Source organism: Miscanthus floridulus, chromosome 3 (genome assembly GCF_019320115.1).
Source record: "Miscanthus floridulus cultivar M001 chromosome 3, ASM1932011v1, whole genome shotgun sequence".
In the NCBI taxonomy this organism is placed as follows: Eukaryota; Viridiplantae; Streptophyta; class Magnoliopsida; order Poales; family Poaceae; genus Miscanthus; species Miscanthus floridulus.
Genome location: NC_089582.1, coordinates 3,594,362 through 3,619,567, shown reverse-complemented (window position 1 = coordinate 3,619,567; position 25,206 = coordinate 3,594,362). Strand labels below are relative to the sequence as shown.

At 47.4% G+C, this 25,206-nt stretch overlaps 2 protein-coding genes across 2 annotated transcripts; one reads left to right on the top strand and one right to left on the bottom strand.

Annotated features, from left to right (window-relative positions):
• Positions 1-6,983: 6,983 nt before the first annotated feature.
• On the bottom strand, positions 6,984-16,146 carry LOC136542989 (uncharacterized). The gene is made up of 7 exons (XM_066535584.1): positions 15,919-16,146; positions 15,460-15,846; positions 15,093-15,309; positions 14,491-14,808; positions 9,565-9,804; positions 9,131-9,228; positions 6,984-7,136 (listed from the first exon to the last, which is right to left on the bottom strand). Exons 1-7 carry the CDS (start codon positions 16,144-16,146, stop codon positions 6,984-6,986), a joined length of 1,641 nt encoding a protein of 546 aa, XP_066391681.1.
• A 7,473-nt stretch (positions 16,147-23,619) lies between these two features.
• LOC136542988 (mavicyanin-like) lies at positions 23,620-24,796 on the top strand. Its single transcript, XM_066535583.1, has 2 exons — positions 23,620-23,797; positions 24,488-24,796. Exons 1-2 carry the CDS (start codon positions 23,620-23,622, stop codon positions 24,790-24,792), a joined length of 483 nt encoding a protein of 160 aa, XP_066391680.1. The 3' UTR covers positions 24,793-24,796.
• Positions 24,797-25,206: the final 410 nt, after the last annotated feature.

The following is a 25,206-nucleotide window of genomic DNA, read 5'->3' as shown; positions in this document are numbered from 1 at the left end:
GGTTTAAAGTTGCCTACCAGACACGACTGTCTAGAATGTAGCAATCAATATCGGGAGTATAGGCAATCTCGAACCAACCGCCGGTCTATCCATGCTCAAGATGCATATCATCATAAGAACATGGATCAACGCTTAAAAAATGAAAGTGTTCATGATCGGTTGGGAAAAAGATTCATTGGACAGGACTGGGCTAATCATGAAGAGGAAGGCACTGAAAGAAGATAAACGTGGCAGGAAGGCCAGTGGTGCCTAGGAGATTTGACGAGAAGCCAAAAGAGGAGGGTGTAGCGCCTAAGGAATAGAGAGATAGAATAGGCTTAGGCACCCGGTAAAACTCAAGTATGGCGTACCAAGCAGATAGCTGATAAGAGGCAACCATCGACTAATATCCAAATGGCTTTTCTGTTACCACCTGAATTCAGAGCTCCGGCAGATCAGGAAGTTTATTCAAACTTTGACGAGTTAGAGTTTGAAGAGATGGTTGCCAAGTTAATGGTTATGCAGCAAGCAATATTTGATAAGCCAGTCAAGCATCGACACTTAAAGGCTTTATATATGAAAGGTTTTGTTGATGGGAAGCCGATGAATAAGATGTTGGTGGACGGGGGTGCTTCTGTCAATCTTATGCCATACTCCACTTTCTGTAAGCTTGGCAAGGGACCAGGAGATTTGCTTGAGACCGACATGATGCTTAGAGACTTCGGAGGAAATACATCCAAGACCCGGGGGCCAATAAACATCGAACTGACAATCGGGAGTAAAACTCTGCTCACCACGTGCTTTGTCATTGATGGGAAAGGATCATACAGTTTACTCCTCGGTCATGATTGGATTCATGCAAATTGCTGCATACCATCGACCATGCATCAGTGTTTGATTCAATGGCATGGAGATGATGTCGAACTGGTTCGTGCTGATGAGTCTGTAAGCATCGCATCAGCCGATCCAGTCTTTTGGGAACTAGGAGATTTCGAGTGTTTTTCTGGCAAGTCATGGGAAGGAGGCTTCATTAAGATCAGCAATGAAAGCCAACAGCCGATGCAAGCGAACGGCTCTGAGAGTTTATTTTAGTGAAAAGGTTATGGCTTCATATCGACCATTGGAGTAAAGGAAAACAAGTATTAGTTATGAGGTTTAGGCCAATGTATGAATGCTGGATAAGGTGGTGAATTTGGAGTTAATGGATTTGAAGAAGTCATGTTTCACTTAACAGGATGTTCGACCTGGGTTGATTTCTCGTTCAACTTTTGATGTGAAAGTTTCTATGGTACGTTATCCTGACGCCCGGGCAACATTTGATAGCTGATTCATTCTCGGCTCTAATAGACGATGCCAGGAGGGTATCGCCTCTAGTTCAGTAAACATCTTCAAAGATAGTAATAGCCGATACGATATGTATCGCCTATAGAGCAAAAAACAAAAAGAGCAAGAAACATTCACAGTCGTACATGAAGGCATTGCATTGAAACACAATCATAAAAGAACAGGAGTCTTCATTCATTGATTTATCCTAAATACAAACTAATCGAAGACCTTGTTCACCACATCCTGAGCGGATGTGATGTCTACTATGGCCTCCGCTGCCACAGTGAATTCTTCAAGCAGGTCCTCATGCTCCTTAGGGTCGTCGCCCATTGGGAAACCTGTTTCCATGGCATGAAGCTCATACCTAGTTCGGACTTGCGCCACAGTCAGCGCCACCGCCGCACCATGATGAACGCCATGGAGGGCGATCTCTCGAACGCGAACCGGGACGTCTTAGAGACGTGCGTCGATGGAGGAACCCCGGGCATTGACAGCGTCTATGGCCGCGTTCGCCGCCAGTTGGAGAGATTCCAACTGTGCTGTCAGGGCTGACAATCATGAGAACAAGAAGGCGATCAAGATGAATATAATGGAAGTCAGAGTAAAAAGCCTTCATGGGATTCATCTTACCCACCACCATGGCATCGGATTTGGCCAGCCGTGCTCGGACGGCGCTGGCCTCCTCCTCAGCTACGTGAAGGGTGGCCTGGGAAACTCTGAGGCAAATCTCTAGTTGGCCATTCTCCCAAGTCACCTCGGAGTAACGGTTTTGAGCCATCCTCCACTCGTGAAGATAGCGCCGAGCGTTGTCGCCGTTGTAGGAATCAGAAGAATCCGACGATGAGGCCGGCATAGAAGATGCGGCATCAGAAGGCCTGTCGGCCCTTGATAGAGGACGAAGGCTGTCATTCACAATAAACCTACAGGCAAGTCAGAACTATTCATCATCATGAACAAGAAATGTTGATCTCACCTCATGCGTCAGAGACGCTGGTTCATTGGCATACTCTCCTCTAGGATTTCCTCCACCGCGCACTTACCTCGGTTGTCTTCACCGCCCATGGAAGAACGATTGGATCTACGAAAGGGAGAAAGAGAACTGCTACAGTGTTTTGATAGGCAAAGAAGAGCGGAGAAATAGTTGCGAGTAAGGATGTATTCAAGGCCGAAACCACCAACCGGTATTTGAAGACCTAAAGCGAAGGGACGGGTGCCTCGGGACGTGTAAAAGGCAACAGCAATTAATGGAAGGCGAAGCACCACTTCACTAATGCCAATGGAAATACAGCACTAAGCAACTGAAAGGCAGAAAATCAAAGGGTTCTCTTAATAAAAGCCATGTTTTCAGACTTGGTTAAACCAAGGGCCTGGATCGGCTATATCAAATCGGCTCTTTAGCCGAAGAAGGAAGCATGAGTAAACAACAGAGAATATGATTGGTTCTACACAAGATCTACGATGACATGCAGATCTTGAGTCTGGGGCACCATGGGTTGCTCTCGGTATTTCTAGTCAAATGACATCAGCTCCTGCAGGTTATTGACTTCTCCAGCTGATCTAGAAATGCTCTCAAAGACACACTTATGATGACCAAAAGCGAGACAGCCGGTATGGTCACCTAGTCAAGGGAAACCTTATTGGCTCAGGCGTTGCACGCCTGGTACATTTTGGAGACACTAGGAGGAGGAGAAGGATTTAGCAGATCAATAGGGAATATTTGAAGGAATATTACCCTAATGTTTGGATTAATACTCAACGACCAATTCGCTCGACTGACAGCTGTCGGTGCAAAAATAGATTTAGAAGAGTAAAAGCCAGTACAATGTGTATCATTCGTGGGGGAAAAGCAAGCATAAACAAAAGTAATGCGCATGGTGCCAAGACCGGAAGATTATCTACTAAATATCACCTATTACAAACTACGGGCCAAGGAAAACCTTGCCTACTATGTCATCAGCCAAGGTATTAAAAGCTACAGAATTGGCGGCACTCATGAAATCCTCAACCAAGCGCTCCTGCTCCCCAAGGTATGCTGCGTCTGGAAAACCATGGGGAACAAGCTAAAGATTTTGGCCCAAACAGGCTTGGGTGGCAGCCAACGCTGTGGCAGCGCCATGACGAACGCCATGGAGAGCAACCTCCCTGACACGATTCATGATGTCATGCAAATGAACCACCGGAACGGCGCCCCTAGCGTTGACAAATCCCGCCGCATGATCCGCAGCTGATCAAAGGCTCTCCAGTTGGGCAGATAGATCTAAAAGATTCAAAGGAGAGGTGATTAGAGTCTCAGAGACAAAATTGAAAAGAAAGCAGAGGTTACGACAAGTATCTCACCCGTAATTTTGGCCTCGGCCTTGGCCAACCTATCCTCCACTGAATCGACCGTAGGAGGTGATCAGCATCGAACCATGGCTAGGGCCAATTCTGCGAGGGATAAACACTCAGCGAGACTCTAGCCATGTCGATCAATGGAGGCAAGCAGATTGTCATTATCAATCTGCCTCATCTGATGACAAGTGGCTGGCGGCAGGCCATCGACAAGGAAGGCCCTGAAGGCCAAGTGGAGTCGGCCCTATTCCTCGAGGTAGCGGAGGCATCATAGGATATACCCTCCTGATGACGAAGGCGCTGACGCAATGATTCAAACCCAATGAAGACCTTCTTAGGAAACCTCTTGTTGTTCTCCATGATCTCTGACCTACGGAAAAGCAGGAACTATGCTAAGGGTGCAGAAGGTTTGAGGCAAAGTGATTTATCCTTAGATCAACTACCAAGGCCCATTTATATAGCCTAGGAAGGCGAGGAGATAGATTTTGCCAGGAGTGTGAGGTTGAAAATAGATACGGAAACGGATCAGCATTCTAGATTTTAGGGGATGGATAACGAAGAGATAATAGATTCGGGCTTATTGCTTCCCCATATTACGAAACATCGTGGGATGAGCACAAAGAATTTACATTGACCAGAAATTAACCCCCCAAGACTTCTTTGGATTGAAGGGAGTTCGGGTCCCCATGAGGCCGAAGGTTATCAAGAATTAAGTCACATCGACCAGTTAGCAAACTTATGTTAGAAGAAAGGGAAAGGCCGTCCGCTTAATAGACGCCTAACTAGTCTCTCGGTGACTGGGAATTGCGGGAAAGAAGCCTGTGGCTCTCCCAGTGGGCATTTGATGAAGCAAACAAGGGAAAAGTGTCCACACATTCTAGCCCTTGCAAACACTAGAATAGCTCTATGAGCCTAGTGAGAAGACGCAGGCGACATCACAAGACTTCTTCTAGCTGTAGCAGCTGATTCTCTTGCTCGACAAGGTGCACGAATGAGTGACACAATCACCCTATGCTCAAGAATTCTTCTAACCACTCAAGATCTTCATAGCAAATAGATGAACCATGGAGGGTCCGGTGAAGTCAGAGCTCAAGAGGGTAGGAAGAAGAGAAACATAGCTGAATAGTTTGTTGCTCTCGCCAAGGTCGGATAGGCATTTTATAGCTAGCCCAGGAAGATGAATCCAAGTGCCTGTGAAATAGTGATGCTCTTGTAAGAAGTTTTGAGGCATGGGCTCGTGAATGGACGCAAGTGGCGACAAACAGTGGGCCCTGGATCAAGGTTCTCTACCCGTGACTGTGGACCGATCGGGGATGCAGACATGATAATTTTGGAATAAAATTACTTTTATCCCAAAATTGGGGGGCATGTGTTTACACCGGAATTTGGTAGAAGGATCTCAGAAGCTCCCAAGATCATGACAACAGGGGATCAGTTGTGTGCAGATCAAAAATAGCTAATTCGGATGCAATGCTAGAATCAGCTTTCTTCAGATAGCGCCAGCAGATAACGACGGAGGCTATGATCGGCGCTGAGATGAGACATGGACTCTACAAAAAGGGAAAGATTAGAGTCCAAGTTATCTTAAATTAGGAATGTTTCCATTATGCCAAAGATTGTATTAAGTCGTACTCGAGTAGGGTTCATTTTAGGCTCCGGGTATAAATACCAAACCCTAGCTATTGTAAGGGAGGAACCAATCAATCAAATACAAGCCAATTACTTTTTTCGGCTCTAGCCACCCCTTAGGAGTAGGAGTAGAGTAGATCTCGGTGAGTTCTTTGACAAGTACGGCTACATCGATCCAGTCGACCTCCACTGCTTGTTGTAAGTACCGTCATGGTTTATACACCTGTTCGTATGTCTGCATCGATCCGGTCGACCCCCACTGCGGCTCTGGTATAAGCTAATTATCGACTCTTACCTAATTCAAGTATGGCATGTGTGATTCTGCCTCACACCCCACTGCTTGAATTGGATCAAGGTCAAGTTATCAGCTCTATCTTAGAGTGGCAGTCTTTGGTAGATTCATTAAGTTACCGATATTGCTTATTGCTTTCATTGTTTATCTAATTACAGCAATATCATTCTGCCTGATTGAGATTGATCTGGATCAGCCTTATATCTTGTTTAACTCATCATTTGCTAATCTAAAATTGATCTAATCTACATCTTAAATGATGAGTTATGTTTTTATCGGCTGTTTAGCGTCAATCTTAATTGTGCATAGCGTGCGGTTAAGGCATGTTCGATCTTGAGTAGATCTATTAGTTAATGAAAACTATTCCATGGCCCGTCATCACGGCTTGTGGGATTCTTCCTCTAACCCCACTGTTGGCACCGTGGAGTGGGGATCGTTGGTTGGTAGACCCATTCCTGAGGGGCATGACCTTAACTGTGCGTTATGCCTGAATCGGCTGTTTAGCCGATATCGAATGCTTTCACGAACTGTTCACATTACGAGATCATTGAAGTCGAGATAACTTGAAAGATATGTTAGCCCCATGATCTTGTTTTTGTATTATGGCCTGTATGATTCTGCCTCATGCCCCACTAATATTAGTAATGAGTTAGGGTCGTCGAGTCTATTGTTGTTTCTACAGCCTGCATGATTCTGACTCATGCCCCACTGGTGATGGCGATAGATGAGATCTAACATGTTCATTAGATTTATCTTTATTAAATGGTTAAGTGGTGTTGAATTGTTTCTTTATATAAAAAGGAGTTTGGTTGCTCGTAATCATTGGCTCAGTATGGACCGATCATCATTGATATCTTATTGCCATTGATTAATATTCGTTTAAATGATGTTTATCCTGAATGATAACCGATTCTCTTCACACGACCCCATGAGCTCTAACTGACTTATCCTCATGAATATATTAGAATCGGCTATTTAGCCGATTTCCTTTCATATCGGCTATCACAGCCAGACATTCGGGACTATCTGGTAACACCGGCAAGTTCCACCCTTAATTACTGATAAACTTTCTCTCCTTGTCAATTGCAGGGTCAAATTGACTGGCATGCCTCGGGAGGATTATGCAGGATCAACCACCCCTGCGCTGAAGCTAGGCGGATCTGCTCCATCGAGTAGACCCTTCCGGCTTGCTGCGTGTGTCATCGGCACGGGATGAAATTCTATGTCAGCAGTAACACCGAGGGTGTTACAAATCTACCCCCCTAAAACAAAATCTCGACCCGAGATTTCATGTGCCTAGTGTGAAAAAGAGATAGGGAATACATTTTTGGCACAGCAACTAACTCTCAGAACCGGCGAGAAGGTGGGGGTATTGCTGCAATAGGTAACTCTCTTGCTCCCACGTGGCTTCATCTTCTGAATGGTTTCACCACTGCACCTTGTAGAACTTCACCACCCTATTCTGGGTCACTCTCTCCTTCTCATCCAAGATTTTGATCGGGTGCTCCACATAAGTCAAATCTGGCTGGAGGGGAAGCTCTTCAATTTCCACAACTTCATCAGGAGCACGTAGACATTTCTTCAATTGCGATACATAGAACACATTGTGTACCGCAGATAAAATATTAGGAAGCTGGAGACGATAAGCAACGGGGCCACACTGTTGCAACATTTGGTACGGGCCCACATACCGAGGCGCTAACTTGCCATGGACACCAAACCAATGCACTCCTCTCATAGGAGACACTTTGAGATACACAAAATCCCTAGCTACAAACTCCAATGGCCTCCTCCGCTTGTCTGCGTAAGCCTTTTGTCGGCTTTGAGCTACCTTCAAGTGGCTTCGAATAAGGTTTACGTTCTCTCGAGCCTCTTTTATGAAATCAGGCCCCAAGTACCCACGGTCTCCCACTTCAACCCAGTTTAGTGGTGTCCTACACTTCTGCCCATATAGAGCCTCAAATGGTGCCATGCAGATGCTCTCTTGGTAGCTGTTATTGTATGAAAATTCAGCTAACTTCAAGCACTTATCCCACTTCTTAGGAAAAGAGATGGCACAAGCTCTCAATATATCTTCGAGCACCTGGTTTACCCTTTCAGTTTGGCCATCAGTTTGTGGGTGGTATGCTGAGCTTCTAAGAAGATGAGTACCCAGACATTCTTGGAGTTGCTCCCAAAAACAAGAGACAAAAACTGACCTTCTATCAGAGATGATAGTAAGAGGAACTCCATGTAAGGTCACAATCTGATCAAAATATATCTCAGCATACTTCCTGGCAGTGTACCTAGTGTCCACCGGGACAAAATGGGTAGACTTGGTGAGACGGTCCACAATGACCCAAATAGAATCAAAGCCCGTGGATGTGCGGGGTAAACCCACAATGAAATCCATGGAAATACCCTCCCATTTCCAAACAGGAATGGGCAAGGGCTTCAAATATCCTGGGGTACGCATATGATCTGCTTTAACCCTACCTCAAGTGTCACACTCCGTGACATGCCGAGTGATGTCCCGCTTCATGTTAGACCACCAGTACAAGTGGCGCAGATCATGATACATCTTGTTGCTGCTAGGATGAATAGATAGTTTTGAATGGTGAGCTTCATTCAAAACCTTTCTTTTTAGCTCTTCATTGGATGCAACCACTAGTCTATTCTTGTATCTTACTACTCCATGTTCATTAATGCTAAAGTGAGGGTCGCGCCCTTCGGCCATCAATTTTCTGATGTGGGGAATTTCTTCAGGGTCCTCCTTTTGCTCTTGAACAATCTGTTCTAGCAATTCTAAGGTCAATGCAATGTGAGCCAACACCTCTGCATGGTTGAGAGACAAAGGTGTTTCCTCAACCTGGTGTGCCTTGCGGCTCAAAGCATCAGCCACTACATTAGCCTTTCCTGGATGATAATGGACTTCCAAGTTGTAATCCTTTATCAACTCTAGCCATCTCTGTTGCCTCATGTTCAGCTCCAACTAAGTGAAAATATACTTGAGGCTCCTGTGATCAGCGAAAATATGTACTTTGTTACCCAACAGATAGTGCCTCCAAATCTTCAGGGCATGGACTACAATAGCTGGCTCTAAGTCATGGGTGGGGTAATTCACCTCGTTCTTTTTTAGTTGGCGTGAAGCAAAAGCTATCACACACCCATCTTGCATAAGCACACACCCTAGCCCCATCTTCGAGGCATCATAGTATACATCAAAGGGCCTATCAATATCAGGATAGGCCAACACAGGAGCAGTAGTCAGAAATATCTTCAGAGTTTGGAAAGCTTCCTCGCAAGCTGGGGTCCAATCAAACTTAGCTTCTTTTTGGAGCACCTTGGTCATTGGCTGGGCTATCTTGGAGAAATCAGGAATGAAACGCCGATAATACCCAGCTAGACCAAGAAACTGCCGAATCTGATGCATAGACTTGGGAGATTTCCAATCTAACACATATTGCACCTTACTGGGATCTACTGAAATGCCCTCAGGTGTCAACACATGCCCCAAAACTGCACTCGATCTAACCAAAATTTGCACTTGCTGAATTTAGCATATAGCTTGTGCTCCCTTAGTCGAGCCAGTACTGTCCAAAGGTGTTGGGCATGCTCTTCATCATTCTTGGAATAGATCAGGATGTCATCAATGAAAACTACCACAAACTTATCCAGCTCCGGCATGAAATCTGAATTTATCAGGTACATAAAGAATGCAGGGGCATTAGTGAGACCAAAAGACATCACTAGATACTCATACAACCCATACCTAGTAGAGAAAGTTGTCTTTGGTATATCATGTGGCCTGATCTTGATCTAATGATAGCCTGATCGGTGATCAATCTTTGGGAACACCTTGGCACCAGCTAATTGGTCGAACAAAGTATCTATGCGGGGCAAAGTATACTTGTTCTTAACTGTTACCGCATTAAGGGGGCGGTAATCCACACACATCTGCAGAGTGCCATCCTTCTTCACAAAAATGGTTGGGCAACCCCATGGTGCAGAACTAGGATGGATGAAACCCTTGTCCATCAATTCTTCCAGTTGCTTCCTCATTTCTGCTAATTCCCTTGGAGCCATGCGGTACGGGCATCTAGAGATAGGAGCAGTACCAGGCTCTAGCTCAATGGAGAATTCTACCTCTCTGTCTGGTGGCAACCCTAGAAGACCTTCGGGGAAAACATCCGGGAACTCACATACCACAGGAATGGAGGCAAGATCAAGAGAGGCTTCAGCATGAGCAGCAACAGGTAAGACTGGATCTGAGGGTACAATAAGAGACATCCTATCCTCAGAAAAAGGAAGTTGTAACTCCACACTCCTCCTCTTCATATCCAATACTACCCCATACACCCGCAACCAGTTCATTCCAAAAATAGCATCAATGCCTTGCCTCGGCATTACCATGAACTGTAGGCGGTAAGTGTGGGTGGCTAATACCAAACTTACTATATCCACACGGGTATTGATGAATAGTGATGAACCCGCAATATGGATCTTATAGGCATACGGTATAGCCATAAGTGGTAAGTTGTGCCGCTCTACAAACCCCATGCTCATAAAGGAATGTGATGCACCAGAATCAAACAACACAAGAGCTAGATGGGAGTCGATGGTAAACATACCAACCATCACCAGCTCCTGCTACAAAATCTGCTTAGCATCAGTGAAGTGCACCTGGCCGGATCTACTGGGCACTTTCTTCTTGATGATGGTCCTCTTGATAAGCCTGGAGTTCGCTGATGGTTGAGTAGACTGATCTGGTTGGGTCTGGGGGCAAGCACGGGCGTAGTGGCCATCTTTGCCACACTTGAAGCAAGCAACGGGCATGTTCCCAAACCCCTGACGAGGTGGAACATGTTGTCCCTGAGGTTGCTAGGGTTGCACCTGCTAAGGGGGTGCACGGTACTGTGTGGAGGAAGTCTACAAAATCTATTGGGGCTACTGGAATGAAGGCCTGCCAGATGACTGATAGGGCCCCCGTCGGACAACCTAAACCTTCTAAGTGTGAGGGTGGCTAGAAGACCCTGTGGTCACCTGCTTCCTCTTCCAATCAGCATAGGACTCCCGCTAAAAACCCTCCATGGCAATGGCGGCGTTCATCAGTGCCCTAAAGGTTTGATAGTTCACCATGTACAGCTTCTCCTGAAGGATGGGAGCGAGACCACGAAAGAAATGGTCCTTCTTCTTGTCATTAGCGTCCACCTGACTGCCAACACACTGGGCCAAGTGATTGAACTTATTAATATAGTCCATCACTATTCTACCCCCCTGGCGTAGCTCCAGGTACTTAGTCACCTTCTGGTTGATGACACCAGCAGGGATAAAGAACTCTCGGAATGCCGTGGTGAACTCCCGCTAGGTCACCGGGTGATTAGGCTGCTCCATGGCATGGAAGGTATCCCACCATACACTTGTGGACCCCAAAAGCTACTACGCTGCAAAGCGCACCTTCTGCTTGTCGGCCACGTCGAGCAGCAGAAAATTCTGCTCCAACAAGCGAAGCCAGTGCTCTGCCTCTAGGGGCTCATCAGACGGTGTGAACATGGGTGGGTGAGTCTTGAGGAAGTCCTAGTAAGAGGATGGTCCCTTAGGACGGCGGGCACCACCCCCGTGGCCTCCTTGGGCAAAGCCCGCGGCAGCTTGTGCCATTACGTCCATGGCATGGGCTGACTCACGGCGAGCAGCCAACAGCTCCGCCATCATCTCAGCGTGAGTCATCGGAGGCAGTGGTGGCGGTGGAGGAGGAGGAGCCAAAAGTAGAGCCCCATGGTTCTCCCCATTGTGCTCATGGGCCTAGCCACTATCACCATGGCCCTCGCCAAGCCCGTGAGCTACCCCAGTGCTGGTGCTCTCGCGTCCTGACCTTAGGTTAATCTGTAAGAGATAGGAACCATCCATTAGAACACCCTTCCGATCAGAATCAAAGGATTAGAGAAATGACAGCACATTTATTACAGCATTCCTTTAGTTAGTCCTATCAATTTACTACTCACGTATATGTGAAGGGGGATTTTAGATTGAGTAAGATGCTACTATTATGATGCATGCTTTGACCTATATGTTCACTCAAGCCAGAATATAGCGGCATTCATAAAATTTTTGGCACATCGCATACTCACTTTCCGTATACTAAGCGATTTCTTACGCAACGTAAGTCAGTGTACCTGCAGAAAACTGATTAGATAAAACCAGTACCGCTATCCTAGATAGACCATATTGTTAGGGCTTATACTTAATTACCTAATATAATCGCATCCTACTTTTCGCAAAACTTTTGTTGGTCAAATTTTTAAGTTTTGAAAAAGAGTGATGAAACTTGTAACCATTATTGGCTCTAGTACCAACTGTGGCAGAACCGCCCAAAATAGCACACTTACGGAGGCGCTCGTCTTCCACCAGACACTAAGCACCCCGAAAGTAAGCTACAACGGGCGGTATCCGTCGGGCACACCCCAAGGGAGAACCCAAAAGATCCACATTTTTCCCAAGGATCCAATAATGAGAACGAGTTACAATACCAGTCTATTTCATACATCAGAGTTTCTTAAAAAGTACATTATTACAATGCCAAATACCAGAGTGCGGAATGATAAACAATGAAATTTAAAAATAACATCTAGCGATAACGGGCGAGGATCCGTCTGTGCCCACCAGAAGAATCCTCCACACAAAGGTACTCCTCAAGCATCCCTGCAATAGGGGTAAATAAACCCTGAGTACACAATGTACTCGTAAGACTTATCCGACTAGTGGGAATAATTTCCCGACTCCAAGGAATACGATAGGCTTTTATGGTTTGCGGGTTTTCTTTAGCAAAAGCAGCACTAATAGTGAGTCCTTATTTCTGTCCTATTATTAACCATATTAAGTTATCATCTGCCCATATAGAGCCTCAAATGGTGCCATGCGGATGCTGTCTTGGTAGCTGTTATTGTATGAAAATTCAGCTAACTTCAAGCACTTATCCCACTTCTCAGGAAAAGAGACGGCACAAGCTCTCAACATATCTTCAAGCACCTGGTTTACCCTTTCAGTTTGGCCATCAGTTTGTGGGTGGTATGCTGAGCTTCTAAGAAGATGAGTACCCAGACATTCCTAGAGTTGCTCCCAAAAATGAGAGACAAAAACTGACCCTCTATCAGAGATGATAGTAAGAGGAACTCTATGTAAGGTCACAATCTGATCAAAATATATCTCAGCATACTTCCTGGCAGTGTACCTAGTGTCCACCGGGACAAAATGGGTAGACTTGGTGAGACGGTCCACAATGACCCAAATAGAATCAAAGCCCGTGGATGTGCGGGGTAAACCCACAATGAAATCCATGGAAATATCCTCCCATTTCCAAACAGGAATGGGCAAGGGCTGCAAATATCCTAGGGTACGCATATGATCTGCTTTAACCCTACCTCAAGTGTCGCACTCCACGACATGCTGAGTGATGTCCCGCTTCATGTTAGACCACCAGTACAAGTGGCGCAGATCATGATACATCTTGTTGCTGCCATGATGAATAGACAGTTTTGAATGGTGAGCTTCATTCAAAACCTTTCTTTTTAGCTCTTCATTGGATGGAACCACCAGTCTATTCTTGTATCTTACTACTCCATGTTCATCAATGCTAAAGTGAGGGTCACGCCCTTCGGCCATCAATTTTTTGATGTGGGGAATTTCTTCGGGGTCCTCCTTTTGCTCTCGAACAATCTGTTCTAGCAATTCTAAGGTCAATGCAATGTGAGCCAACACCTCTGCATGGTTGAGAGACAAAGGTGTTTCCTCAACCTGGTGTGCCTTGCGGCTCAAAGCATCAGCCACTACATTAGCCTTTCTTGGATGATAATGGACTTCCAAGTTGTAATCCTTTATCAACTCTAGCCATCTCCGTTGCCTCATGTTCAGCTCTGACTAAGTGAAAATATACTTGAGGCTCTTGTGATCAGTGAAAATATGTACTTTGTTACCCAACAGATAGTGCCTCCAAATCTTTAGGGCGTGGACTACAACAGCTAGCTCTAAGTCATGGGTGGGGTAATTCACCTCGTTATTTTTCAGTTGGCGTGAAGCAAAAGCTATCACACACCCATCTTGCATAAGCACACACCCCAGCCCCGTCTTCGAGGCATCATAGTATACATCAAAGGGCCTATCAATATCTGGTTAGGCCAACACAGGAGCAGTAGTCAGAAATATCTTTAGAGTTTGGAAAGCTTCCTCGCAAGCTGGGCTCCGATCAAACTTAGCTTCTTTTTGGAGCAGCTTGGTCATTGGCTAGGCTATCTTGGAGAAATCAGGAATGAAACGCCGATAATACCCAGCTAGACCAAGAAACTGCCGAATCTGATGCACAGACTTGGGAGATTTCCAATCTAACACATCTTGCACCTTACTGGGATCTACTGAAATGCCCACAGGTGTCAACACATGCCCCAAAAACTGCACTCGATCTAACCAAAATTTGCACTTGCTGAATTTAGCATACAGCTTGTGCTCCCTTAGTTGAGCCAGTACTATCCAAAGGTGTTGGGCATGCTCTTCATCATTCTTGGAATAGATCAGGATGTCATCAATGAAAACTACCACAAACTTATCAAGCTCCGGCATGAAAACTGAATTCATCAAGTACATAAAGAATACAGGGGCATTAGTGAGACTAAAAGACATCACTAGATACTCATACAACCCATACCTAGTAGAGAAAGTTGTCTTTGGTATATCATGTGGCCTGATCTTGATCTAATGATAGTCTGATCGGAGATCAATCTTTAGGAACACCTTGGCACCAGCTAATTGGTCGAACAAAGTATCTATGCGGGGCAAAGTATACTTGTTCTTAACTGTTACCGCATTAAGGGGGCGGTAATCCACACACATCTGCAGAGTGCCATCCTTCTTCTTCACAAAAATGGTTGGGCAACCCCATGGTGAAGAACTAGGATGGATGAAACCCTTGTCCATCAATTCTTCCAGTTGCTTCCTCATTTCTGCTAATTCCCTTGGAGCCATGCGGTACGGGCGTCTAGAGATAGGAGCAGTACCAGGCTCTAGCTCAATGGAGAATTCTACCTCTCTATCTGGTGGCAACCCCGGAAGATCTTCGGGGAAAACATTCGGGAACTCACATACCACAGGAATGGAGGCAAGATCAAGAGAGGCTTCAGCATGAGCAGCAACAGGTAAGACTGGATCTGAGGGTACAATAAGAGACATCCTATCCTCAGAAAAAGGAAGTTGTAACTCCACACTCCTCCTCTTCATATCCAATACTACCCATACACCCGCAACCAGTTCATTCCAAGAATAGCATCAATGCCTTGCCCTGGCATTACCATGAATTGTCGACGGTAAGTGTGGGTGGCTAATATCAAACTTACTGTATCCATGCGGGTATTGATGAATAGTTGTGAACCCGCAGTACGGATCTTATAGCCATACAGTATAGCCATAAGTGGTAAGTTGTGCCGCTCTATAAACCCCATGCTCATAAAGGAATGTGATGCACCAGAATCAAACAACACAAGAGCTGGATGGGAGTCGATGGTAAACATACCAGCCATCACTAGCTCCAGCTGTAAAATATGCTTAGCATTAGTGAAGTGCACCTGGCTAGATCTGCTGGGCACTTTCTTCTTGATGATGGTCCTCTTGATAAGCCTGGAGTTCGCTGATGGTTGAGTAGACTGATCTGGTTGGGTCTGGGAGCAAGCTCGGGCGTAGTGGCCATCTTTGCCACACTTGAAGCAAGCAACAGGCATGTTCCCAATCCCCTGATGAGGTGGAACATGTTGTCCCTGAGGTTGCTAGGGTTGCACCTGCTGAGGGGGTGCACGGTACTATGTGGAGTAAGTCTGCAAAATTTGTTGGGGCTGCTGGAATGAAGGCCTGCCTAATGACTGATAGGGCCCTCGTCGGACAACCTGAACCTTCTGAGTGTGAGGGTGGCTAGAAGACCCTGTGGTCACCTGCTTCCTCTTCCAATTAGCCTGGGACTCCCACTGAAAACCCTCCATGGCAATGGCGGCGTTCATCAGTGCCCCGAAGGTTTGATAGTTCACTGTGTACAGCTTCTCCTGAAGGATGGGAGCAAGACCACGAAAGAAACGGTCCTTCTTCTTATCATAAGTGTCCACCTGACTGCCAGCATACTGGGCCAAGTGATTGAACTTATTCACATAGTCCATCACTGTTCTACCCCCCTGGCATAGCTCCAGGAACTCAGTCACCTTCTGGTTGATGACACCAGCAGGAATAAAGAACTCTCGGAATGCCGTGGTGAACTCCCGCCAGGTCACCGGGTGATTAGGCTACTCCATGGCATGGAAGGTATCCCACCATACACTTGCAGACCCCAAAAGCTACTACGCTGCAAAGCGCACCTTCTGCTTGTCGGCCACATCGAGCAGCAGAAACTTTTGCTCCAACAAGCGAAGCCAATGCTCTGCCTCCAGGGGCTCGTCAGATGGTGTGAACATGGGTGGGTGAGTCTTGAGGAAGTCCTGGTAAGAGGATGGTCCCTCAGGACGGCGGGCACCACCCCCGTTCCCACCATTGCCCCCGTGGCCTCCTTGGGCAAAGCCCGCGACAGCTTGTGCCATTATGTCCATGGCATGGGCTGACTCACGACGAGCGGCCAATAGCTCCGCCATCATCTCAGCGTGAGTCATCGGAGGCGGCGGTGGCGGTGGAGGAGGAGGAGCCAAAAGTAGAGCCCCATGGTTCTCCCCGTTGTGCTCATGGGCCTAGCCACTATCACCATGGCCCTCGCCAAGCCCGTGAGCTACCCCAGCACTGGTGCTCTCGCGTCCTGACCTTAGGTTAATCTGTAAGAGATAGGAACCATCCATTAGAACACCCTTCCGATCAGAATCAAGGGATTAGAGAAATGACAGCACATTTATTACAGCATTCCTTTAGTTAGTCCTATCAGTTTACTACTCACTTATACGTGAAGGGGGATTTTAGCTTGAGTAAGATGCTACTATTATGATGCATGCTTCGACCTATACGTTCACTCAAGCCAGAATATAGCAGCATTCATAAAATTTTTGGCACATCGCACACTCACTTTCCGTATACTAAGCGATTTCTTACACAACGTAAGTCAGTGTACCTGCAGAAAACTGATTAGATAAAACCAGTGCCGCTATCCTAGATAGACCATATTGTTAGGGCTTATACTTAATTACCTAATATAATCACATCTTACTTTTCGCAAAACTTTTGTTGGTCAAATTTTTAAGTTTTGAAAAAGAGTGATGAAACTTGTAACCATTATTGGCTCTGGTACCAACTGTGGCAGAACCACCCAAAATAGCACACTTACGGAGGCGCTCGTCTTCCACCAGACACTAAGCACCCCAAAAGTAAGCTACAATGGGCGGTATCCGTCGGGCACACCCCAAGGGAGAACCCGAAAGATCCACATTTTTCCCAAGGATCCAATAATGAGAACGAGTTACAATACCAGTCTATTTCATACATTAGAGTTTCTTAAAAAGTACATTATTACAATACCAAATACCAGAGTGCGGAATGATAAACAACAGAATTTAAAAATAACATCTAGCGATAAGGGGCGAGGATCCGTCTGTGCCCACCAGAAGAATCCTCCACACAAAGGTACTCCTCAAGCATCCCTGCAATAGGGGTAAATAAACCCTGAGTACATAATGTACTCGTAAGACTTATCCGACTAGTGGGAATAATTTCCCGACTCCAAGGAATATGATAGGCTTTATGGTTTGCTGGTTTTCTTTAGCAAAAGCAGCACTAATAGAGAGTGCTTATTTATGTCCTATTATTAACCGTATTAAGTTATCATCTAGCCAGTCTATATAAGCACATGTTCTACTTTCAAGCAAGAGTTGAGCAATCAGTTCCATTTCTTCTCCTTTCAACTTTCAGTTCTTACTCTGGTGCTAAACCGCAGACAAGCCGTACCAGATCGCCCAACGATTCATGAATCAATGTACCAAGCTGGGTACCCCGAAAACACTTGCCTCGCTTGTACCCTAGGCACAAGCAGGACTAACCCATCACTCTCCTGTCCCGGGTGTCCAGGTCCCCATCCAAACTTGGACTCTAAGCCCCCACTCCTGAGTCCTGGACTCAATGTGATGCAAGGACCTCCACCATCCCTGCCCCTAATCAGTCGATCTAGAAAGAGCCGGATCCACGATAAGAGAGCAACAAGTCTTCCCTGTGCCCATACCCAAGTATGCGCTCGGGACAATAAATTTGTGACTTGCCTAGAGTCATATGCAACGACCGGTCCTTAATCGACACAGATAGGGAAAAAGTGTAACTGAGCTATACCCTATTGGCCACAAGACACAACCCCTTACACCCACCAATACCCAAACCATATCTCTGCTCGGTCACCAGTTACATGTACCATTTTATTATGAGTGATCATATTTAATCACCTATTTGCAAGTAACGTCAGGTTACTCATGCTACCGATATCCTAAGCATAGCAGCTACTCGACCTGTAATAGTAGGACTCATAGGTAGCTATATTTATGCATGTAGTTTCCATAAAATACCTATAACGTAAATGCACATCATATATATATTCAGTGATCATTTAAAATAAGGGTTATGCATCGGGGCTTGCCTTGGGCAGGCGATGGGTCTGTAAGGTCAGCACCAAACGGCTCTAGGGATCCCTCCTGCACGAGGATCTCCTCCTCGTACTCCTCGACGACCTCATCGTACTCCTGTTCATCGACGGGCATGAATTCTACCAGCTCGCGATCTACATGAGATGATGATGCAATGCTTAATAATACGACAACAACAACTCTTAAGATAATAGTACATCTATTTACTACCAAGCTACTGCTACCGACCATGGTACTAAGCTCTCTATTGTTACTGATAACAAGTTTGAAGTATGACTTTCATTATTATTATAGCAACTACATGTATTCTTACTCCTAATGTTGATTTACACTATATACGATAAAGCAAGGGTAATAGCTACTCTATTTATCAACTCATTCTAAGGCTATAAAATTTACAGCAAGTACATAATGACCTAGTAAACCTACTGAATTTTTTTATGTCTATAGCTATCACCAATTGTCCACAAATATTCCTACAAATATTAATTTACATGTTATTAGCTCTCTAGTTATGAATTTATGACCCAATACTTTCCACGGCTAACTACAATCTAACTGTACTAACAAGTAGTTGGTATTTTTGTGAACCTAACAAAATTAGTCTCACTATTTTTGGACCACTACTCAATTTATTACAATTTATCAAAGTTCAGCTTGAAAACTAAATTAAATAAGCATTTCTACTTTACCAGAAATTGAAGAAACCGATTCTAACTTGCGGCCCACTCGCGCGGCTCGGCCCACAACGGCGTGACGCGTGCGCCAGCGCAACGCTGCCCACGCAGGGGCGCGGCCCAGCCGGACAATGGCCCGCGACGAGGAAGACCCGCGCGCGACGGCAAAAATGCAGAAACGCCCCCAAACTACTCTGTATTCACTATGAGCTCTAAGGCAATATTCCTCTAGTCTACGGTTTTATAGCTACACCCTCGGAAACTCCTATCCTCACAACAGCGGCACCCCTACGGCACCCACGCACACCGGCATGGCGGCACAGGCACCGGCGACCTACGCCGACCGCAGTAGACCCTCCCCTCCCCAACAATCGAGCCGACCCTTACCTAGGAGCGAACTCGAAGTACCGGGCGGTGGAAATGTGAACCGGGACGCAGTAGCGAGGTCGGACCACGATGGCGGTTAACCTATAGTCACGGCGGTGCCATTCCGGTGAACGTCAGCAAGGCTAGGGCAAAATAGGTAGCTAGTGAGTTCCAGTGACTCACCATGGAACCCTACGACATGGTGGTTTGTCCGGAGATGGCCCGAGCCGAGCTGGCCGCGTGCGCGCAAGGTGGTGCGGTGGCGCACGGCGATGGCACGACCGTGTCAGGGAATGCTATACGGCGGTAGAGTTTCGACTATGGTGAGCAGGGTGATAAGTAGCTGTAAAAGAGGCTAGTAGAGCAAGGAATTGAAACGGTATGCCTTGGTTGCGCGGTTTGCTGATGGCACAGGCCACCCTGGTCTTATGGACCCGACGTAACGGTGATTTCAAATTGGGGCTCTGTGCGATGGTACACGCAGTGAGGTGGGGATGGTTGCACGGCCAGCTACCCAGCGGAGCCGAGGATGCGACGAATTTGACTATAGTGTTGTGATTGCGACGAATTTGACTATAGTGTTGTGATTACGACGAATTGAAGGAAGGGGGTCCCGCCGGCCATGGCGATAGCGGAAACAGGGGGGTCTTGGCGTGGCTTGGCTTGGCACAGTCGGGGTCATCAACGCCAATTACACGTGCACACAATGACAGGGAATAGCAAGGCGTGCTCCAGGTGGCTGTCCGCACAACCGACACCACAAGCCGACGAAGCTCGGTACGGCGTCGCAGCGGGTAGCGCCGAACAAGAGGAGATAGCGCAACGTGACGCCGACGTGATGGTGGAGCAGGCGGTCGTCCCACGCGCGTGCAGCCACGGTGAGTCAATGGAAGCAGTGTCGGGCGTGGCGACGGGCAGCGTGTAGCACGGGACCCGGTGCACCTCCAGCCAGAGCAGGGCAGGGCAGGGCACGGTCGGCGTCCCAGACGCAGCGTGTCAGCCGCGGTGATGTGACCCACGTGCCGGCGAGTGGCAGCCGGCAGCCGAGGCAGCAGCGCCAGGGCCCCACGCGTAATGTGCATTCACGGGCGGCAGTGAGGACAAGGCTGGCGCTTTGGCGTGCGCTAGGCGAGCCAGCAGCGGCGCCAAGCCGAGCAACGGCGGTGGCCGCGGCCAGCGCGTGGTGGCAGGCAGCCTTGGCCCGTAGCGCAAGGGCCATGCTCGTGCGTACACGCACAGGCGCGGCAGTGGGAGCGCAGATGGCGCGGCAGCACGCGCTGGCAAGCCAGCAGCGGTGCCAGGCCAAGCAGAGGGTGGTGACCGCGCCCGGAGATGAACCATGTGTCGTGCACGCTTTTTATAGCTGTTGCCAAATCCTACCCGATGGTCCAAACGCCAAACCAATTCATCTATACCCAAGAGGGTACGTAGGCCTATCGACCGAAGCCATGACATCGCGCCACTTTCTAAGCTGATCGCTCTACAAAAATTGCCAAAGGTGGCTTCGTCGACCCATTTTTAAACTTACGTGAAATGACGTAACTCCGAACGGTTTCGCGTCGAATCCCAATTCTGACCTATTGGATGTAATAGCTTGCTATTCTCACCCTCGACCAAACATATTTCATCGTCGCCTATGAAGTACGTACTACAAACTTTATCAAAGTTTGCATAGACGTTCTATAGCATTTTTGTTCGATAAAAATTCGATTAGAATACTAAACGATATCAAGCGACATGAAACGTAACGTTGGTTTCTTGTTTTGTATAAATGTTTCAAGTGCCGTATATTGATTTAAACTTTAGGTCACACACATTTGCACATAAGTAAGATGCTCATGCAATGTTTTAGCAAAAACAGTACAATGTAACACCGAGGGTGTTACAGCTGCACCCCATCTAATTTATGCGCTGACGAGCATTGTCTAATAGCTACAACTGAAGAGTATATTCGCAAAAACAATTTTGAGTGGTGTCTAATAGTAAATACAACCTAAAAAAAACTCGGTCTGTGGGGACAGGACGTTTCTCTAGTATTTTTGCTTAGGGTGGAAGACCTCGCACATAGGTCGAGAAAATCCTCGAACCCCATACCCCGCCCATATACACAGCGGCACCGTTGCCCTATAAATGGGCCGGTCCTTATACCTGTGCTTTGGACACATGTGATAGGCGAGTGGAAATCAACAGCCGTACACTTTGTTTGAAGATTGTCTATTGGCAACGACAATTTTGACTAGCGTCTAATAACAAATACCACCTCATAGAAAAAACAAAAGCTGTACTTTGTCGTCACTGTTCTGTGCATCATCGATCGTGCCTGTCAACTACCGGAAACTCCCATGCTCGCCATATTTACCACAAAAAAATTTCGTGACTGAGTTGTATATACAGTCCCCATACACACGTCGTGACGTCGAGACAACGTTTTGACTGGCAGCTAGCAGATGGAAACCGATCGATGCATCCGAGGGTTGTCCGTACGATGTCCACACATGGCTTCCTCTCCGTCTCCGTGCATGGACAGAGGATAATAACAAAAGCGCCCAAACATGCTGAAACCATTGTTAATTACCACGCGCTATGCTTAACGAATGATTCATTACATTTGTCTTCCTCTGTTGCCTTCTTATATAACAAGAAGATACCCTACCACTACAATGGTGCTTTTTAGAATGGGTGGCCTTCATTTACCATTTATGTTTAAATGGACTAAACGGTCGTTTAGGCAAATGGTGCTTTTTAGAAGCTCAACCAAACACAACCTGAGGGTAGCGGTGCGGTGCCCATGCTATGGTGGGGAGCAGTCAAGGGTGGCGACTTGGCGCGCATGCTATGGCAAGGCATGGTGGGCACTGGGCTCCTGTGCAGCAGCAAGGCATGAGAAGCCTTCTCTCGACCTCGAGCAGCGCACGACGGGCCTCCTCGAACTCGAGGGGCACCTGTTCGGCTCGACTTGTCTCGCTTGTTTCAACTTATTCTCTCTCACAGAATACTATTGAATCAGCTGAAACCAGTCAGAACCAGCCGGTACACTGTAGTTTTGTGTACCAGCCGAACGGGCTGATGCTCAGTGGCGGACATGAGGCAGCCTCCTCCCACCTCGAGTCGCGTGCGACACTATGAGCTAGGATCTACAAGCACAGGCGGGCTCCAACGACGGTTTTGCGGCAACCTCTCAATGGCCAAAGGCGACCGACTAAAGCGTGTCGGAGGAGGCACATGGGAGCGGCGGTGCTCGGTGATGGGCTTGGCTCAGGCTCGGCGATGCAAAAAAAAGGGTGCCGTGGTGTAGACAATGACCCATGCAGCACCTCATAACCGCGGTCCAGACGAGATGCAGATCAGCCCTCATATGTATGATGAAGTTGTGATGCGCGAAAACTCCAAGCGGGATCACGGCTTGCAACGCTGCGAAGGATCAGCCGAGCTTCCATCAAATCGCATCGACGGTATGCAGTGAGATGGCAATTGGTACCCGATATTTGAATACCGGACGGGAGCTTTACACGATAAAGAGACAGGACGTTATTGGCAGTTGAAATCCTCTATCCTTCGAGTAGGCAGGTGCAGGTGTGGGTATGTACTACCAATACCCGCCTACCCACAGATAATAAATGCCCGCGTTAGACGACTAACTAGACATCCTACTCAAATGTTAATTTTGTTATCTACTTGTTGTTGGTTATTTATTTGTTTGTCATATGCTGATATGCTCATGTCAAGTGTGTGCATGTGATGTACTAATTTTGATTATTAGACGCTTTTATGCTTGGCATGTATGATTAATGAATGTCTAAATTGGTGATATTCTTATGTGTTGAATCGGGTGTGCTTGTAGATATGGATTACCCGGCCCGTTGGGTAGTATTACCCGCATGGGCACGAGTATAGGTAAATTTCCCTACCCATGCCCGACAAGTAAAACTACACCTAGCGCGTATGGGCATAGGTAGAAATGGCACTACTCGTCCGGTACATACCTGTTGCCGGACGATAACATTAAAAAAGTGATCAAAAGCTGTACTTCGTCACTAGCTATTCTCCACACCATCGATCGTACTTGTCAACTATCGGGAACTCCCATGCTCGTCATATTTACCTGCACGAAATTTCGTCATGACAGGAAGCTAGCAGGAGGAGACTGATCGATGCATCTGAGGTTCTCCGTACGATGTGCGCATGGCTTCATCGCTCTCCGAGCATGAACCGATCGAGGATAACAAAGCGCCCAAATAAACATGCTTCAACCATTGTTAACCACGCGCAATTGCTTAACGAATCATTCCATCTGTTCTCCTTGTTCCCTTGACGACTTATTATATATATAACAATAGCATTACCCCTACCCCTACGACGGCCAGCAGAACAACAACAGACGAACGGAAGCTCAGGATTTACTCGTGCATCAATGGCTTCCAAGCAAGTGCTAGTCGTCATCGTAGTGGTCACCGTCGCCACCATCCTCGCAGCACCGGCCCCGGTCCTTGCCGCCGACCTCTTGGTCGGGGACAGCGAGGGTTGGCGCCTCAACTTCGACTACGATGACTGGGTCGAGGACAACGACTTCATCGTCGGTGACACGCTAGGTACGTACGCAATTATTAACGGAGGCCGCTAACGCGCGACGCGTCGCACGCTCCCTTCATTCTCCTCGTGTCGCCTCCTCCGCCCCTTTCTCCTTCCTCGCGCCCCACCTACGCCGCCCCCTCCCTCCCCGTCGAGCACCTCGCGACCGTCCTCAACCATAGCCCTCCTCCTCCTCCTCGCCGCGGCCCTAGCGCACAGGGCTTCTGGCAAAACCTAGCGCGCCCGCAGTGGCCGCCTTGTTCCCCTCCACCCTCTCGCCGGAGCTCCGCCATGGCCATGCTCGCCGGTGACGCCGAGACGACCCCGCCCCTCTCTGGCCTAGCCGCCTCCACTGCCGCTAGGGCTCCGAACTGCCTGGCCTCCTTCCCCACCGCCTGGCCGGCCTACCACCACCCGGCCAGCCCCTTCTATGCCCACCGGTGGTGAGCAGATCTAGTAACCCTAGCTGCCGCCGCAATCTTCTTCTCCATTTCCGATAGCCACCACTGCCTCTTCTTCTCCATCTCCGGTGGGTCGTGTGCATGGGCAGGTGCAGACGTGGCCAGGAGCGCGCGTGGGCCAGGAGAGGAGGCAAGCTCGCTTAATATATTGAGTTTGCGATTATTAACGCGCACAGTCGTAAGTGAAGTCTGAAGTACGTATGGCCCCTCTTCCGTGGTAATACTAACAACCTCTGTCGTCTCTTGCAGTGTTCAAGTACGCCATGGGCCAGCACTCGGTGGTGCAGGCGACGGCGGCGAGCTACGAGGCGTGCAGCCAGGCCAACAGCCTCGGGGTGTGGACCTCCGGCGACGACAGGGTCGTCCTCAACACGTCAGGCATCTGGTGGTTCTTCTGCGGGGTGGGCGATCACTGCCAACAGGGCATGAAGTTCAAGGTCACTGTCCTCCCGGTCGTCAAGCTCTCCTCTTGGTCGCCGCCTGCACGTGCTCAGGGCGGAGGTGTCGCAGCGGCGCTCGCCGGCGTGGCGGCTGTGGTCACGCTCCTGTTCTAGGCGTCGCTTCCATGCATCCAACAGCAGCAGCCGTCCGTGCACTGTGGTCACGGTGAATAACTCGATCTAAATGTATGAGTCCTGGTTTGTAATTTGTTGACGGATTCTTGAGATGTGTAAGAGATGTTTCAATGCTTTTATGCATGTACTGCCTCTGTTCGTAAAAAAATACAATTATGAGTTGCGTGCCACTTTAAGTGCTTCACGTTTGATCAAGTTTTTAGTAAATAATATTCATATTTATAGCTCTAAACTAATTTATTATAAAAATATATTTCATAATTAATCTAATGATATTTATTTTATATTATAAATATTTATATTTTTTAGATATAATTAGTTAAAGGTGATATACTAAAAATATGACACTGTTCTAGAATTGCATTCTTTTGAGGACTAAGGGAGTAACATATT